General features: G+C 42.3%; 1 protein-coding gene across 1 annotated transcript; it reads left to right on the forward strand.

The window, feature by feature from the left end:
* The first annotated feature begins 3,976 nt into the window (after window positions 1–3,976).
* CUNH3orf49 (chromosome unknown C3orf49 homolog) lies at window positions 3,977–18,047 on the forward strand. The gene is made up of 5 exons (XM_051206831.1): window positions 3,977–4,101; window positions 6,942–7,264; window positions 13,891–14,015; window positions 17,385–17,498; window positions 17,850–18,047. The coding sequence occupies exons 1-5, from the start codon at window positions 3,977–3,979 to the stop codon at window positions 18,045–18,047; spliced, it is 885 nt and encodes a 294-aa protein (XP_051062788.1).
* Window positions 18,048–18,131: the final 84 nt, after the last annotated feature.

Below are 18,131 nucleotides of genomic sequence, written 5' to 3' on the forward strand. Positions count from 1 at the left end.
GTTTGGGGTGGGGGTTGGAGGTGGCAGCATTAGTGGGGGGACTTTTCAAGAAACGAGCTCATTTGGCTCATTAAGATTCTAAAGGATTTCATTTACTAGTGACCCCACCCACATTGTGAACCCAGCCACTAGTGAACACACCCTGCTTGGAGTGTTCATTCACCCAGGCTTAAAATCAAGAGCTACAGTCTCAGATTGGCAGAGGGCTTTCGAGATGCCCAGCAGACCAAATTAGAGATAAAATTAGAAAACAGCCTGAAAGTGGCCAAGAGCTAGCTGAATGTTATGAAGTCCAAGTTGAAACCTGGGCAGTAGGAGGACCAGATCTAAGAGTTCAAATGGCAAAAACCTGGCTGCTTGGAGAGTTAACATAGAAATACCTGGAAAAGGCAGCAAAGTGGTGACCTCCAAACTGACTGTGGGCTGTGGATCATGTTTCTATACTAATAAAGCTCAAAAATGTGTGGCTCAGTACCATTTGGTTGTCCCAATACCTTACAGCTTCCAGAGTTCCTACCCCCTCCCTACCACACCCCATTGCTTCTCACAAATCCATTCCAGGCTCCTGCAGGGAGTCATGTTTGCAATCTCTGATTTAGAGATTTCAGTCAATTGCTGTCTCTACAGGAGTCAACTGTTGCCATGGTTACTGGAATAGGATTATGCAATCTCATGTGTGTTCAACAGAAGGATAATGTTGAAAGCAAGGGATGCTGTGTTTGAACCGGACTTTGACCAGCTGTAGATGGCTCATTGGCTTTAAAGAGTGGCATCTACAAATGGTCAGGAAATGCTCACATGGGGTGATTCCAAGCCATGTACTGTGAGGGCTATGGAAAAAAAAAAAATTAGACTTATGAGGAAGCTTGGATTTGCACTTTTGCCTCTAGCTCAACTGAATATTCCTTAATGAAACTTCTATTCTCTTGTATTTTGGGTTTTTTTTTGTTTGTTTGTTTGTTTGTTTGTTTCCTGTTGTGAGCCTTGGCCTTTAATGGCTGACAATAATTATAGCTTCAAGGCTGTGTTAGTTTCCTTATTATGCTTGGACTAGTGTAACACCCTAACTCCCTAGCCCCACCCCTCCCCTATCCACATCCAATTCATTACACTTCCTAAATGTTCTGAGTTTGTATACCAGTAGGAGGACCCAAGCATCGTTATCTAGTGGTGTCTGGACAAATTACCTGCCTGCCTTCCCCACAGGTGCGGTCTCCCAGCTGCAGTGTGTCTTCTGAGCAGTGATTTCTAAGGGGTACGTGCACGGCTCCCCCTTGCCCTACCCTGATCCTCTCTCTCCCGTGTGCCGCATTCACTTCCTCCTCCCAGTTCTTGCTTAAGAGCTATTTGGCTCTTTAGATTCCTCTCCCAAGTCTTAGCATAGTGTGTCACGGGAAATCTCTCCTCTCAAATGTCACCTCTCTAAGAGGCCTCCCTTTCTTGTCCCTTGATACCTTTTTCTATGTGACTTTCTAGTTTTATGTAGCATCTTAACAATTAATAGCAAACCTACCTAGAGCTTAAGTTCCTCATCCAGAACTGTAAATCCTAGGTATTCTAGGCAATTTCTTTCCAGGTTGGATCCCCTTGCCCTGAATAAATGTGAATGGACTAGCTTTATAATCCGTACTAACTCCCCTTCCCCGGCTCTGAAGATCTGGCTGGTTTAGCCCAAGTTATTTCTTTACGTATCATGAAGACTATTTCCTTGTTCAGCTTTCAGGCCCAAGGACCACACAGAGAAACTTCCCCAGTGTCCCCACTCAGTGTTGTCCCGCCCTTGTCATTTTACCCCATCATCCCCTTTTATTTCTTTAGAGCATTCACCACTAGCTCAAATTATTTTTCCTGTGTTTGCTGTCAGGCTCTCCCGTAGCACTTCAAGATAGTTCAGATTGTGTGTGTGTGTGTGTGTGTGAGTGTGTGTGTGTGTGTGTGCGCTCGTGAGTGCGTGTGTGCGCGTGCATGTGTGCGTGTGTGAGTGTGTCTGTGCATGTGCGTGCGTGAGTGTGTGTGTGTGCGCGCGTGCGCGCGCGCGTGTGTGTGTGTGTGTGTGTGTGTGTGTGTGCGCGCGCGCGTGCGTGCGTGTTGAGGGGGGGAGGAGCCGGGCAGGGGTGCTATTCATTGCAGTGCCCCTGATGTCCGATGTCCATATCAGTGCCTGGCAACCACTAAGCATTCAAATATTTGTTGAGAGCTAAAAGGCAGGCTTCACCCTAGTGGGAGGCCTCCATATCTTAAACAGGAGAAAATAGAGGCTCACAGAGTTTTTTTCTCCCATTTCCTAAGGTCCCACAGCTTTTTAGGTATAAAACGAGGATTGAAATCCAACCTGACTTCAAAACTGATGTCTGTGTGTGTCCTGGCCCTTCTTCCCTGGATGGACTTTTTTTTTTTTTTTTTTTTTTTTTTTTTTTTTTTTTGTAGACAGAGTATATGCTTCAGGATTCTGTGACCCACCGGAAGTCACAGCCTCAAATGTTTTAGCCTGTTTCACATAGACAGACTTGCACACAGAGAGACACATGCAAACACAAGCACACATTCCTATAAATAAAATGCCTCTCTCTTCCTGACATAAAATTAATCACAGCCAACCACGTATTTGATTGAATTCAACAGAATTAAGATGCAAAACCAATCACTGAAAAGTCCTGGTAGAAAAAAATTTCTCTTTTATGTATCATTCATTCCAATACCTATATTTTCACCTAGAGGGAAACCAGACCTGGAAAGGGCTCCAGCCCATGGGACCAAAGCAGTTCAGTGTAGTGCAAGGCCCTACAGTGTGGGCCAGAGCTTATCTGCATCCAGAGAGTCCAGCATGTTCCCTAAGGTCCATTTCTTGGTACATTAGAGTTTCTACTTCACCTGAATCCCATTGTGAGGCTATGGATGGCACCAGCAGCATTCCCATTTGAGAGTTGAGAAAGTAAGCACAAACAGGCAAATGACTTGACTCAGGTCACACCACCAGGCTAGAGCAGGAGCCCACCTCAGTGTTACACATTTTATTCCTACCTCCCTCCTTTCATTGTACTGAGTTTTGAACCCAGAATCTCAGGGGTGTTACACATATACTCAACCCCAAGTCATACTCCCAGCCTCTTGCTCCATCTAAAGTTCTTCTCCAAGATATTGAAGCATACGGACCCCATGTGTCAAAATTATCAGCACCACCCGAGACCTGCGTATTAGGTCCCAAATGTACTGTACTGAAATCAGCGTTTGAACAAGGTACTCAACTAAATGCTATGCACTTAAATAATACAAAATACTGATGGCGGCTACAAACACAGGAAGCAGAGGAAATTATGCACCTTTTATTGGCTTTCCAGGGGCTTTCTTTCTAAGCATCCAGTTCTGGAGGGCCGAGGGGGTGGTGAGACTGACCAATAGCCTAGTGTCTGCTGCCACCTTGTGGTCAAATTCTCATTCTCACCTACATCAGATTTGAGCTTCATAAAATAAGTGCAGAAATAATGTTTGTGCATGTGGTCCAGGAGCTGAACATTTTAGCCTTGTGCTTTAAAAGTCTTCAAGGAAATCCCAAGGTGTAATAAAATACCCCTTTCAGTGACCACAGAGACAGTCAAACAACATTCCTCTTTGTACGTGTCCCGTGGAACACCGTTCCCCTGCTTGAGAAGTCTAACAGAAAAGCTCAAGACACAGAGTCTCACAGAATTCACGCATGAATGTCTGAATGTGATTATCAATTACACTGTGACTTTTTAATTCTGAATGTGCCTTCCCAGTGTTGTATTTCACAAGGTCTTATGGAATTTCCCACACTTATGTCACATGCGTCACTGGAGGCCTCTGAAGTAAAACACAGCCAGTCCCATACCTGGAAGAGAAGAAAATTCCAAAAATTAGGCAGTGCTCTCGGTCGGTCATGGGATGAATTTGTTTAGAAGTTATTAGCTCAAGAGCTAAAGAAAGCTGAACGGTTATCATGGGTGAAACTGACAGAATGGAGTATCCCCAGTTGTACCTACCTAAACCCCTAAAGCTTGTCTATGGGAAGATTGGCCAGTACCGAAGAATTCAGCAACCCAAAAGGAAAAATGGCTCATTCAAAGGGAAGGGGATAGAAAGGTAAGTAACAAAGACTCATTTCCTTTCCCACTGGCACTTTGGGGGTTTTCACTGAACAAGATTCGTTATGATGACTGGAGAAGGTGGTGTCTCCTTTAAAAAGTATAATTTGAAGATCCAGTCTGTATGAGTTCCGGGAAGGAGGAATCGCTGCATTGATTGGGATGTAGAGTGCTGTCCAAATCATGTTTGGTTATTAAAGCCTCTATCTTAGCAGGCAAAAAGGCTTTACTGTCCACCCTAATTTGAGTTCTAATGTGTCTTATGTGATTAATGTCAGTATTAAGTTGATACTTTTTCAATATCAGTATTTTAGTCTTCTCAATATGCAATTTGAAAATATTAGTGCATTCTATATACATCTACAATCAATGCTCTCTGCTCCCTGCTAAAGCAAAGTTTGCTGTTGATATGCATCCTAATCCTACTTCACCACTGAACACTCTTCAGTGAAACTTCAGAACAGCCTCAGACCTGGGATTTCTTGACAATGACAAAGCCATAAAGAAATATATATAGTCCTGGGAGCATGTCACATTTTAATTTTGGAATTCCGTTTTGCAATTCAGTTTCCATTGTATTTAGGCACCTCCATAGCAGACCCAAAGGGCACAGCTCGGAGAAACAGGTCAAGCTTGCTCGGAGAAACAGGTCAAGTTTCTACACTTGCATGTATAAAGTGAAATATTGTATAGCTGTTCCCTTCCACTAAGAAAGCAGGGTTTAAGGGAGAAACAAGGTGAGCAATGAGTCCATTATTAGCAAACAAGAACAAAAGCAAACAAAAAACTAAAAAAGCAGTGTTCCTTTCTGTTCCTGACATCACAGAAGTTCTTTTCCTAGGTCCTGGAGCAAGCTAGCGCCTCTGATCATGTTATATAAATCAGCAATGATAAAGGCTAGAAGACACGGCATGGGTGTTTATTTGCGGTTTCTGAGGCTGGCTGTCTCTGTGACAGCCCCGGCTGGCTTTGTGTACAGTCCTCCTGCATCTGTCTCCTGCTTGCTATGACAGATTTGTGCCACTAGTGCTGCTTAAAGCAAAGTTTTTGCTTTTTATGTTTTCTTCCTTCCTTCCTTCCTTTCTTCCTTCCTTCCTTTCTTTCTTTCTTTCTTTCTTTCTTTCTTAACCTGAGAGGTTACATGGAGGACCTTCAGGATCTACGGACATCCTGAAATGTATTTCTATTGTATGTGAGAATAGCTACATACATATTTATGGCAGCATAAGTTATTAAAACATTAAAGCTACTAAGAGTCTCAGGCAGGTCTTGGCTGACAGGTTCTTTGGATAAAGAAGGAAATGGAGCATCTCCTCGGGACCCTTTATAGCAACAGACTCAGGGTGCTTAGTGACCCCAGAAGGTGCTTATTTCCTTCCTCGTCTTTCTCCCAGATGGGACAGGTCCATCACATGAAATTGCCCTCCTTTCCCCTCTGGAATGTGCTTCCTTGTTTTATCCTCAGGCAGAAAATTTGTCATATATTGAAGGCTTCATTAGGAGCCAAACTATTTCTTTCTATGTTCAGATTTTTCCTAAGATGATTCCCATTTTCAAATGAGAAAACTAAATCTTGTAATCAATTAAATCAAAAAAAATCTTGTAATAAATTAAAGGGTGTACAGTCCGAGGGCAAGTCTCTGAGACTCATACTCAAACTCCAGTGACCACACACCCACCAGAATCTCTTCCCAATGACGATTGTCTCTGATGCTGCAGATCTGTTCCTACTCTAGAGCAATGTTTTGCTGGAAGGTGATACCTGAGATACATTGGGTAGTATATGACAAACATCTTTTATTTTGTTTTGTTTTTGGTTTGGTTTGGTTTTGATTTTGGTCTTTGGGGTGTTTTTGTTTTGATTTTTCGAGACAGAGTTTCTCTGTGGCTTTGGAGGCTGTCCTGGAACTAGCTCTTGTAGACCAGGCCAGTCTCAAACTCACAGAGATGCGCTTTCCTCTGCCTCTCAAGTGCTGGAGCTAAAGGTGTGGGCCACCACTGCCCAGCACGAGGAACATCTTACTGGTCACTAGTTTCTTTTAACCCAAGTTAGAAATGTTTATAACATATAAACATCATATCATATAATATAGCAAAGCAATGATATCATGATACAGCTGAGATTTTATGCTGAGAAAATGAAGATCTGTGTTCACAGAAAAGCTTATAATTTTGTTCATAATAGCCCCCAAATGGAAACAATTAAAATGTCCTTTGATAAGTGGATGGTTAAATACATCATGGTATATGCATATTGTGGCGTATCGCTTAGCAATGAAAAGAAAGGAAACATTGGCTCCAGAGTATTCTATTAACAAACATGTACACCCTAGAGCTGAGGGTAGCACTTACTAGTTCAATACTAGTCTAGCATTCCAAGGCTGTGCATTCTACCCCCAGCCCCGCCAAACAAAGCTAAGCAGAGACAAACAAACACTAGAAGCTTGAAAAGATATACAGTGCATGGATCCATTTAGATGATATTCTTGAAGGAATAAAAAGCAGCCAACTGGTGTGTGTGGGGGGTGTGGAAGAGTGTGCCCGTTTATGTTAGTACAGAGGGCAGAGGAGGACAGCTGTCTTCCTCATGGCTCTCTGCCTTATGCCCTTGAAATAGGGTCTCTCATACCCTGGCACTTGCTATGTTCCCACTAGGCTGACTGCTCAGCCACTCCCGGTGACCTTCCTGTCCCCATGCCCCCACTAAACATTTTATGTATGTTCTAGGGACCCATTCGGTCTCCATACTTGTACAGCAAGTACGTTACTGACTGAGCCATGCCTCTGTCCCTCAAAGTTTTTATATCATTAATGCAGTCTGTCTCAATTTTTGTTTAGGTGGCATAGAGCTGTGTCTACCAACTTAGCCAAACAAAATGTATTGGTCCCCAATGCTGAATCATTGAGTGAAAGTGACTTGGAGTTTCATGAAAGCCGAAATAACCAGAAGAAAAACCTGATGGAGAAAATGAGGTGTGCTTTTGGGAAAATGCTGCCCTGCAAATGTGGAAACCAGTCAGCCCATGCCAGCAAGAAGAGCTCTGCAGGGCAGAGGGAAACCGCCCTCCCCAACACACAAGGCCTGCTGCCTAGACTTGTCAAGGAGCTTCCATCCCCCAGGTTGTTTACCAAGCCTAGGATGAGAAGGCTGTCACAGAACGGTAACTAACACCAACGGCAATTTAATATTAAGTAGCCAAGAGGAGCAGTAAAATGAGGATGAACTACAGTCTGGATGCTGACTGTTCCCCAAAGGCACTTGCATTGGCTTGTCTCTTTAGGTGTTGTTATCAGGAAGTGGGGTTGACGGGGATTTCCCTAAGTCTTTGGAAACGTGCCCTAGCAAGGGGAATGCAAGATCCAACCAAACTCACTGGCTTTCTCTTTGGCTTCCTGGTTATAAAGTGTGACTTTGCTCCCCATACCATACCCACCACTGCTATTCGTTAACCCTAACAGAGGCCTAAAGGCACTGGCTCTGCTGGGTCATGGGCTTGAAAAATCTAAGACCTGAGCCAAAAGAACCATTTCTCTTCATAGGTCAGTTATCTCAGGTAGTTTGTGACACTGACAAAAAGTTAACCTTCTATGGCAACTCTGAGGATCTTGTATAAAACGTAAAATCTCTGGCTCTACCTAGGTCAGCTGAGACAAATTCTATACAGTCCTCCTCAGTAGGCTCATTGATATATGTATATAACTTACTAAATGTATGAAATTTGAGAAGAAAATAGATTATATTGTTTTTAAGGTTCCTCTGAGTCTGGTTAGTAAATTACCTAGTCATTCTAAACTCACTTTGTTTTTGTTTGTATTTTTCAATGTAGGGTTTCTTTGTATAGACTTGGCTGTCATGGAACTTGCTCTGTAGTCCAGGCAGGCCTGGAACTCACAGAGATCTACCTGCTGGGACTAAAGGCCTGAGCCACAATTACCTGGCTTCTAAACTCACTTTTAATTTAAATGTTTATGCACACATGTGCATAAATGAGGACATATATTAGGAAATCAAACTAAGAATGCTTGCTTTACTGCTAGAGGATGTGTAATACAACCTTTCAATGAGCTAGTTCCAGTAGTAAAGGGTGTACAGAGAATTAGGGGAATGAAAGTTATAGTTGGCAAGACATAAAGGAGGCTTGGTTTTCGTTTATATGTTTTTAAATTTTACTAATATGTTTGCCTGCGTATGTCTGTGCGCCACATGCTTGCTTGATGCTCTGCAGAGGCCAGAAGAGGGTACAAGATCTGAAGGCATTTGACCTACAGACAGTTGTGAGCCACAAAATGCATACTGGGAATTGAACCAGATCCTCTGAAAGGCAGCCAGCACACTTAACCACTGAGATATCGCTCCAGCCCATCATTTACATAATTTTAAAACCTATGTATTTATTTTTATTTTTAGATTACTTCATGAATGCATATGTTTTGGGGTGAATTTTTTTTTTTTTTTTTTTTTTTACCTCCACAAGCCTTTCGTCACTATCTCCCTTCTCCCACAAGCTCTCCTCCTATTTTCATGGTGTGTGTGTGTGTGTGTGTGTGTGTGTGTGTGTAGAGAGAGAGAGAGAGAGAGAGAGAGAGAGAGAGAGAGAGAGACCTGCTGAGTTTAATCAGGGTTGTTTGCATGAACATGAGTGGAGATTTATTTGCAAAACTTATGTTGTGACTATGCCTTTGAAGAAAGTAACTCTCCCTCTCCCAGCAACCATTAACTTCCAGTGACCCCTGTGTGTGTGGAGGCAGGCAGGAGGGCAGGAGCATGATGAGTTCCCCCCTCCACAATGTTGGCGGGCTCAAAGACAATATCCTATTACTCTGTTGGGAAAGTCTATCTGGATACAGAGAACCCAAAATTCTCTACCACTTAGCTGAATCTTCAGCCGAAGGACCCAAATCTGTACCAATCCATGCGCTGTTTTATCTTGATTGGCATACTCAATCTTTCTGCTTAGATTTCTCTTTAAGTGCCACGTACATGTTTTTGTTTTGAGACAGGGGCTTGCTGATCAAGCTAGGCCAACTGGTGGCAGAGCCACAGAGATCCATGTGTTTGAACCTCTCTGCCTTTTTCACAAGTGTTGTGAGGCCTGAACCCGAGTCCTCACACTTATACAGCAAGCTTTTTATAGACAGCTCTCTTCCTAGCCCTCCCTAGATTTATTTTTATTCCCCATTCATTTTAATGATATTTATGATACTGATTTCTATCGAAAGCACTTTTGTTTCACTTACCAAGAAGAAAATCCTTCTTTTGTGGTTAGCTCATAATAAAATGTGTTTCACTGTGACATGTACACACACACACACACACACATATGTGACAGTGCTCCATAAAAGTTTATTTACATGTACAAGCTGTGAGCTACTTAATCTAGCAGGATATTTTTTGTTGACCCTATCTTAAATCAATTCAACTAATGGATGTGAAAAGGAACTTATGTATGCACAACACAAAGGGGAAAATGTACAACAAATATACTCTGAATAACAATTAGTATCAGGGGCTGGAGAGATGGCTCAGAGGTTAAAAGCACTGGCTCTTGTTGCAGAGGTTCTTAGTTCAATTCCTAGCAACCACATGGAGGCTCACAGCAATCTGTAATGGGATCTGGTTCCCTCTTCTGGTATGCACGAAGACAGGTCACTCATATACATAAAATAAATAAATATTTTAAAACTGAGTAAATAAAAAGCTATTTAAAATTTAAAAAAAATTAGCATCAGATTAAAACGTGTGCCCATTTTAAAGATACAGAGATGTGGTACCACAGATTCCATTGTCTAAGGGTACATACCCTGCCTTTCTGACTTCTTAGACTCAATAGAAATAAGTAACAATGGGATAATGAGGGGCACAGGAAAGAACCAAGCTCAGAAGTTTGACAAGGCTAAGTGAATGTCTCCACACAGAGTCACCTACAGAGAGTGCTACTGAATGCTCATACCACTAAGGTTGGGGATGTTGCTCAAAGTGTTGTCAAGTCAGATGTGCAGTGTGTGTTTTATTATTTTAATATAAAGATATAAATCAAAACGAGAAGTTTTTAAATAATTATCCCTCTCTCGAAAGATGCACTTCATAAATCTCTTAAATAATACTCAGGCTTGGAAAAGCCACCTCTGCTTCTTGTCCAGGAGCTGATATACTTTCATCCTTGGTAGTCTCCAACCAGACAAGTGTGGTACTCAAACTCTGACTTCACATTGTTTAGTTAGAAGCCTGTGTTTTAGCTTGGGGTGAAGCATCTGGTACTCTCTTGCTTTGTTTTGTTGATGTTTTGGTCCTTCTACTAAGTGAATTTCTATCCCATCCCCATTAATTTTAGTTAAACTGTTGAATATCATGCAAGCTCTTTGTCGGTTCTTTGTTTTCTCCCACACCATCCGAACTGTATTCAGGAAGACCGTCCCTATGTCAATAGTTTGAAATGTTTTGCATATGTTTTCCTGTAGGACTTTCATGGTTTGGGATCTTACATGATCTTTGATCCATTCTGAATCTATCGTTTTGTATGGGGAGAGCTACAGATTTGGGCTCGTTGCTGTCAATGTAGATATCCAGTTTTCTTGAAGAGGCTTGCTAGTTTTTTGGTGAATGTTTTTGACACTCTTGTTAACTATTAGGCGGCTATAGTTATGTGGGTGCATTTCTGATCCTCCGCTGGTGAGTCTGTTTCTGTCACTATGGCACTGGAGTGTAGACCGAGATAAATGTTAGATGGTTCTGGCTCTCTTTCTGCTCAGTTAGGCCACTTGGGGTTATTTGTGCTTCCATATGAATTTTAGAATGTTTTCTCCTTCTGTGGAGAAATGCTTTCAGAATTTTGATGAAATTTTTGCTGACTCTATAGAGGATTCAGCAATAGGTGCATTTTCAGAATATTAACTATAAAAATTCATTAGCTTGTGTGATGGTTATTCTTGGTTGTCAACTTAACTACCTCTGAAATCAACTAAAACCCAAGCAGCTGGGTGGATCCGTGAGTTGTTTCTTAATTAAATCATTTGAAGTGGGAAGACCCCGTCTTAATCTAAATCTTTTGAGGTGAGAAGATACACCTTTAATCTGGGCCATACCCTCTTGTGGCAGTCTTCATAAGAGACGCAGAAGGAACTCCCCACCCCTTCTCTTTGCCTGCTTTCCCTTACTATGACTGGCAAGTCCATTCCTTCACTGGCATTGGAATAGTCTTCGGGGTTGTGCTGTATACTTGGTGCATACATTCAGCATCGTGGACGGAACAACTGGATTCTTTGACTTTCTGTTGGTAGACAGCCAGTGTTGGACCAGCTGCACCACAACCTGTAAGCCACTCTAATAAAACCTTCACTGTGTGTGTGTGTGTGTGTGTGTGTGTGTGTGTGTGTGTGTGTATTCTATCAGTTCTGTTTTTCTAGAGCAGTGGTTCTCAGCCTTTCAACTTTCTTAATGCTGTGACCCTTTAATACAGTTCCTCGTGTTAGTGACCCCCCAAACATAAAATTACTTCACTGCTCCTTCATAACTGTATTTTACTACTGTTATGAATTGTAATGTTAATATCTGATATATAGGGCATCTGATGGGGTCATGACCCACAGGTTGAGAACCACTGCTTGAGAGACTCCTAATAAATACAGTGAGGAAAGTGAGTTCTTCAATCTATCCTTTAGTGTTTTATGGTTTTCGCTGTGGAAATCTTTCACTCAGCTAAATTCTTATATATTTATTGTTGTTTTTTGTTTATTTATTTGACATAATTGTGAATTCATTTCTTCTTTGGCAAATCTGTTATTGCTTTATAATCACTGAACTACTGATTTTTTTAAAAAAAATATATATATGTATATGTATATATGGGTCTCATATATCTTAAGTTGGGTTTAAATGCTGAGGATGGCAGATATGTGGATCCAGACTTGATCACCTGCCACTGGCTGTAGGTTCAGGACTGTTACTGGGGACTTTACCTTTCCCTGTGCACTGCCTGGCCTGAGCCAAGCTCTCTGCCTGGAATACCCACACTTTTCAGTTTGTCAACATTGCTCCCCTCTGCTCTCCACAACTGCCTCCCAGGGTTGCCTCCAATTTTTGAGGATGTGGCAGGTTCAATTTAGGCTCTTCTCAGAGCCCTGGGGTAGTTTGATTTCAAACAATGATTCCTCAGCAGTGCCCTTGAAATCACATATAGTGGAGAAAATAGAATCCCTCTCAACTGCTCTCTTGTCCATAAAGGAAATCTGTCTCAACAAAACCTACAATGTTTTTGACACTTGTGAGGGCTGTTGGCCTATCTTGAGGGGAGTACCCATTTCCCTTCACCAGGGTTGACTAGGTTAGATTTTGAATGACACTTCTGCTTCCCCTCTCTCATTCCCAATGGGCACCTGGAGCTGGAGCCTGGGTTCAGCTTGGCTTAGTCCTTTTTGGTATATTACCAGCCATTTTCAGTACTTTTTGGCTGTTTTTGTTTGTTTTGTGAATTTCTTCATTGTTCTTCTGTGTCTTTGGAATATAGCACAGTTTCATATTCTAGCTCTTTTCCTATACCAGGTCACATGGAGACAGCTCCTAATTGGCCATCTTACCTAGGAGTCTCTATGGTGTCACTTTATTACTTTATTACATTTTTATTTGTAATTTTAGTTCATGCATATGGATGTTTTACCTGCGCATATGTCAGTATACTGTGTGCCTGGTACCTGCAGAGGCCAAAGAGGGCATCAGATCCCCTGAAACTGGAGATGATTATGTGCCGTGGGTTCTGGGAATCGAACCCAAGTACTCTGTAGGAAGAGCCAGTGATTCTAACAACTGAGCCCCTTCTCCAGCCCCCATTCATTATGGAGCATTATGGCTCCATGGTTTGTGAGTGTGTACTTCTCTTTCAGACCTCCCTCCCCATACACACACAGTAAAATAAAATAGTCTTTTAGAAATGGTGTGTGTACGTGTGCACACGTGTGTTCATGAGTGTGTGTATGTGTGTGTGTTCATGTGGGAGTTGGTTCTCTCTTTCAATCATGTGGGCCCTGGGGTCTGAACTCAGGCTTGGGAGGCAAGTGCCTTTACCCACTGAGCCATCTCACTGGCTCTCTGCTAGCATTTTTATATTTGCCTTTATAATGTCTACTGAGTTGAGACTGAATTCATGGAGGAAAATAATTAAGAATGCTCCTAGTTGGAACTAGTGAGACAGCTGAGTGGTAAAGAGAGCCTGCTGATTTGCAGAACAGTTCTTAGCATCCACATGGGGGCTCACAACAGTCCGGGGAATCTAATAGCATTTTCTGGCCTCTGTGGTCACTATACATTTGGTGCATTTGCCTATATTCAGGAAAAACTTAAAAATAAAGAAATAAAAAACATAAAAACTCATAAACACAAACAAACGCACCTAGATATGGGGCATCCATCTAGATGGTATACGAGTGACTGAGTCTTGGCAGCATTTCTGGAGAACAAAGGTAAGTTTTCTTCATTACACTGATTTAACCCTCATAGTTGAAGGTCCCTTTTCCTAATTCCATCATCGCCAAAGTGAAAACCACGCAGGGGAAAGTGAAGTGTCCAGAAACAGTAGTCACCATGGCAAGACTATGGCCACTACAAGAGGCAAGTGTGTACCGAAAGAGGTCTTAATACCAGAAAAGCAAGTCCACTTTTCATTTTCAATCCCAAGGAAGAAAAGTTTCCAAGGCAGTATAGCAGTCTATAATACCATTTCCCATAATTAGTTTGCTTAGGAAGACCATGTTTGCAATTGTGACCCTCATAAATTCTTTCCTCCTGCTCTTTAAGCAACTATACAGCTTGATGTTGTAGAAGCAGAGGCAGAAGAGTTAACAGGAGAAAACCGGCTCCTCAGAGCCAGAAGAACCACCAAGAGGTTATCTGTGACTTCACTTCCTCCGGGGCTGCAGGAGGTAAGGTGCTCACTTCAGCTTGCCTTGAAAGACCTACACCAACCTGTTTCTTTGGGTCTTGCTAAAACCCAGGTTCTCTTTTACCTTCACTCGCCCGTAGTAACCCTGTACATCTGTTGTGTCCTTCCACCAAGAATTTAAGGCTCAATGAGGGTATTTTTCCATATCAGATCTTTTTTTACCTCTGACGCAACTGTTCAGCTCCTTCCACAGTTTGGCCTACACTACAGTGTGGAGCTTTGTGTGGACTTACTGAATCGTTCTAAGGTTGAAGTCACACACTAGGAATCTGGCCAATCCAGATGTTATGTGGAGGGTGTTGCTGCACAACAGCAACTCCTCAAAGGCATCGTCATTCATCTGATAAAGTAGCTATTAGTCACGTATGCTGTTGGAGAGTGAAATGTGGCCAGTGTAAAGAGATAACTGAATTAGCGTTTTTTAATTTTAATTTAAACTCAAAAGTGAATTAAGTCAAATGACTACATTTACAACATAAGACATTATCATGGTTACATGATCCAGGCATGTCCAGCCTGCAGACAAGCTGAATACTGCCAATAGGAAATTCAAATGTGTAAACTTAAAGCATTGAGGTTTTTTCCTTTCTGTATGTATGTAGAATGGTTTGGCATGTTGGTATGCATACACATGTATGCATGTGGGAGGCAGGGGACAACCTCTGTGGTCTACATCAGGAAATGTTCATTTTGCTCTGGGACTTGGTCTGTGCTCAGGAATTTTGGGAAGGCTGCCTATGAGACTGAGGACTATTTTAAACACAGAATTCTGAACTATTATTATTATAGGCACTTACTTAATGCTGACAGTTCCTGGCTGTTCTAAGTACTTAAAATTTTCTACTCAGAAAATGGTTACAGTTCTATAAGGTATATACTTTTTTCCCCACGGATGACTCTGGGAGTTTGTTTATTTGTAAAAATGAGTGGGAGAGTCAGGTTTCCAATTAAGGCTAAGGGTTCTCATTCATATTCTCTCTTCCACTTTCTCTTTTGTCATGGCTCTGGGAATTCAACTCAGGCCTCATACCTAACAAGCATTTACTGTACTGATGAGCCAGATTCCTATCCCTCCCAAACACATTCTTAACCAAGCCTTCTGAATGTGGGTGTCACCTAGGAGGCCTGTGTGGTCTATGTGACCTCTGGCAGTGGAACCAGTATTTATCCCTAGTGCACAAATGGACTTTGGGAGAACATTCCCCATGAAAGGATACTCTTCCAGCCTAGATGCATGGAGGAGGGCCTAGGTCCTCCCACAAAGGATGACAGACTTTGGCCCATGGAAGGCCTCACCCTCTCTGGGAAGTGGATGGGGGGTGTGATGGGGGAGGGGCATGAGAGGATGGGAGGGAGAGGGAACTGGGATTGATATGTAAAATAAGACTGATTCTAAATTTTAAAAAATACAAACAAAAAAAAAACTGCAATACTATTCGATAGCCACCTATGACTACATTAAATTAGATGGAATTACATGTGTAGCTTCTCAAGCTGAGTGGTGGCGGCACTCGCCTTTAATCTAAGTAAGCATTTAGGAGGCAGAGGATGGCAGATCTCTGAGTTGGAGGCCAGCCTGGTCTACACGGCAGTACAGCCAAGAGCTGCATAAAGAAAAACTGTTTTAACAACACCACCCCACATACATACTCACCAAAAACAAAACAGAACAACAACAACAAAAACCAACTGCATCTTGCTTGTGTCTTTTTGTACTGAACAGCAGATAAACATTTGTACCCTGTAGAAGGTTCTGGAAGCAGTAGTTTTAACTACACTGCCAGTATACAATAGCAACTTTGAGTTTGAGTCTTACTTTAGGGTTGCCAGGTATTTATTGTGCCTTTATGCTAGGCAACTTCTAGGTTTGAGAACTACAGGGAAGATCTGATGGACATGGTATTGCTTTTTATGGAGATTGCAGTCCAATTGAGGGTGAAATTTTTAAACTGTAGTAAGGACAATCATGTATAATGGCAGTAGGTCAAATGGATATATGTATGGGAAGTCTCACATCATAGACCAGTCCGACTCCTGTTGAGCTATAGAGCTAATTGGGAAAGGCAACATATAAAACTTCAGAACAGTAAGATCACAATTTCAGGACAAAGTCTTCTCAGGATATATGGCACTGATAAGACAATAGAAAATTTTGGCTATAGTTAAGGATTCCTGCATACCAAAAGACATTAAATCAGAGGTTGTCAACTGTTATAGAAGGGTTTTATATAGCTTTCACAATGCTTCCCAAATTATGTATGAATTACTTGTCCAAATTTTAAAAGTAGGACATTTCAAATAAAAAATGCAGGTTTACAACTTTCTCTTGAAAAATCAGAAACTTTAGAAACACAATGCTTCAGGGAAACTAGTAGGAATAGAAAAGAGGTGCCCTCCACAGAAGGCCTGTTCTCTCTGGGCCACTGCTCCTCATTCATGCTGGTTTACAAAACCTGCCTCAGCACCCAACTCTGCAACAGTCATACTGAGCAAGCACAGAAATACTTAACAACCACCATTTACAGTAGATGCTTAGTAGAAAAAAACATATGGGTATGAGACGAGTGAGATTTTAGCATGATGTTGTGATGCATTCCAGAGACAAAGTCAGAGGGTCCTGGGTTGAGGCAAGACTAGGCTACAGGGTGAGTTCTAGGCTAGCCTGGGCCTACACAGCAAGAGAGAAACAAAACCCTCAAATGGGCTCTTTAGATGGATCAGGGAAAGTTCAGTATGGGTAGACTGGCAGGACAGAGATGGTTCTACACCTCTTTGAAAGGGTAGGACCTAAACGTGACCCCCTCAAACTGCCCTCGGTGCAGCTGACTGTCACACACAAGGGGATGGAGAATGCAGCCAGCAAGCCTCAGCATCCAGGAAAGGTTTCCCACAAGGAAAGGAAAAAAATGTCAGGCATAGGCATGAAGAATCCAGGGCTTCTTTATGTCTGGACTGCCAGGAAAATAAGGAGACACAGAGACAATGAGCAACTGAATGAAAAATGAGCAACTAGATGCTATGTAATGAGTTCTCTGTGCACTGGGCCACAGTAGCCCAGCACTCCCTGTGCCATAGCAAACTCTTCTTGTCTTTTCCAATGACTTGCTTTTTTGCTGACACTGTCCCTCCTTCCAGAGCCCAGTAGTCTCATTTCTCTGCACCCTACAGGACTCTTAAAAGAGAGCTCTGGGCACAAAGGAAACACATGGGGGTGCAGAGAATATGAATACAGATTTCACCTGCTACCTGACAAACAACTACTCTGTGAGAATGGCCAAGGCTGAGTGTTGATTGGTAGTGTAGAACTGACTGCTATTTCCTAATGGGATGCTTTGCATTTTGACAACAGGTACCATATTCATCAAAAAAGAGACCACATTTTTCAGCACTTAAAAAGAAGAAACAGAGCGTGAAAGACATCCTCCAGAAACCAGACCCGACAGTGGGAAAGCTTCAAATGCAGGTTGTAGAGTCATGGGGTCATGGGCAGACGTCTCTTTCCTGTTTCAGAGGCACCAGACAGAAGGCTTAACTCAACAGCTTGCCCTGTAAGGCAGCATGGAGCAGGGCATAATTATCAATCACTTAAGAAATAGGGGACCTATTTCTTAAGTGCCTAATAAATATTAAGTGAATTCCATTAAAATGAGGCACACACAGGCTTGAGGAGAAATGAGGTCGTCTTACCCCTGTGTGGTAAATCTGTTTTCAAGCTCTGTTTGTTATGAGCTGAATTAGAATACTACTTTGGCACTCTCAGGAAAACCAACCATGTCTTTACTTAAGCAGTTTCATTTCTTTGCATCTGTCATAGGTGAATGACCTCATAGAAAGAGTGTCTGACAAATCCATGAAGCTGCTGGCCCAAAGACATGCTGAGCTTCAGCAGTGTGAGTTTCTAGGGGCTGAAATCCTTCAGTCTTCGAAGCAGTTCCAAAGGCTTTCCAAGAGAACCACAAGGAAGTACAAGCTGAGGAGGGCATGCTTGCCATGCACCTGCTGCTGCTTCTAAGGTCCAAGTACACAGCCTAGCAGCAAAGACAGCCTGCCTCAAACACAGTGGAAGACAAGCAGCAACAGCTGAGGCCGTCATCTG

Source organism: Phodopus roborovskii, unplaced genomic scaffold (assembly GCF_943737965.1).
Source record: "Phodopus roborovskii unplaced genomic scaffold, PHOROB, whole genome shotgun sequence".
Classification (NCBI taxonomy): Eukaryota; Metazoa; Chordata; class Mammalia; order Rodentia; family Cricetidae; genus Phodopus; species Phodopus roborovskii.

Bases quoted from the DNA above. Each gene is read 5' to 3' on its own strand.
- CUNH3orf49 (XM_051206831.1), top strand. From the start codon at position 3,977: ATGGAGTATCCCCAGTTGTACCTACCTAAACCCCTAAAGCTTGTCTAT. The intron at 14,016-17,384 runs GTAAGGTGCTCA...TTTTGACAACAG, and splicing joins TTCCTCCGGGGCTGCAGGAG to GTACCATATTCATCAAAAAA. The intron at 17,499-17,849 runs GTTGTAGAGTCA...CATCTGTCATAG, and splicing joins TGGGAAAGCTTCAAATGCAG to GTGAATGACCTCATAGAAAG.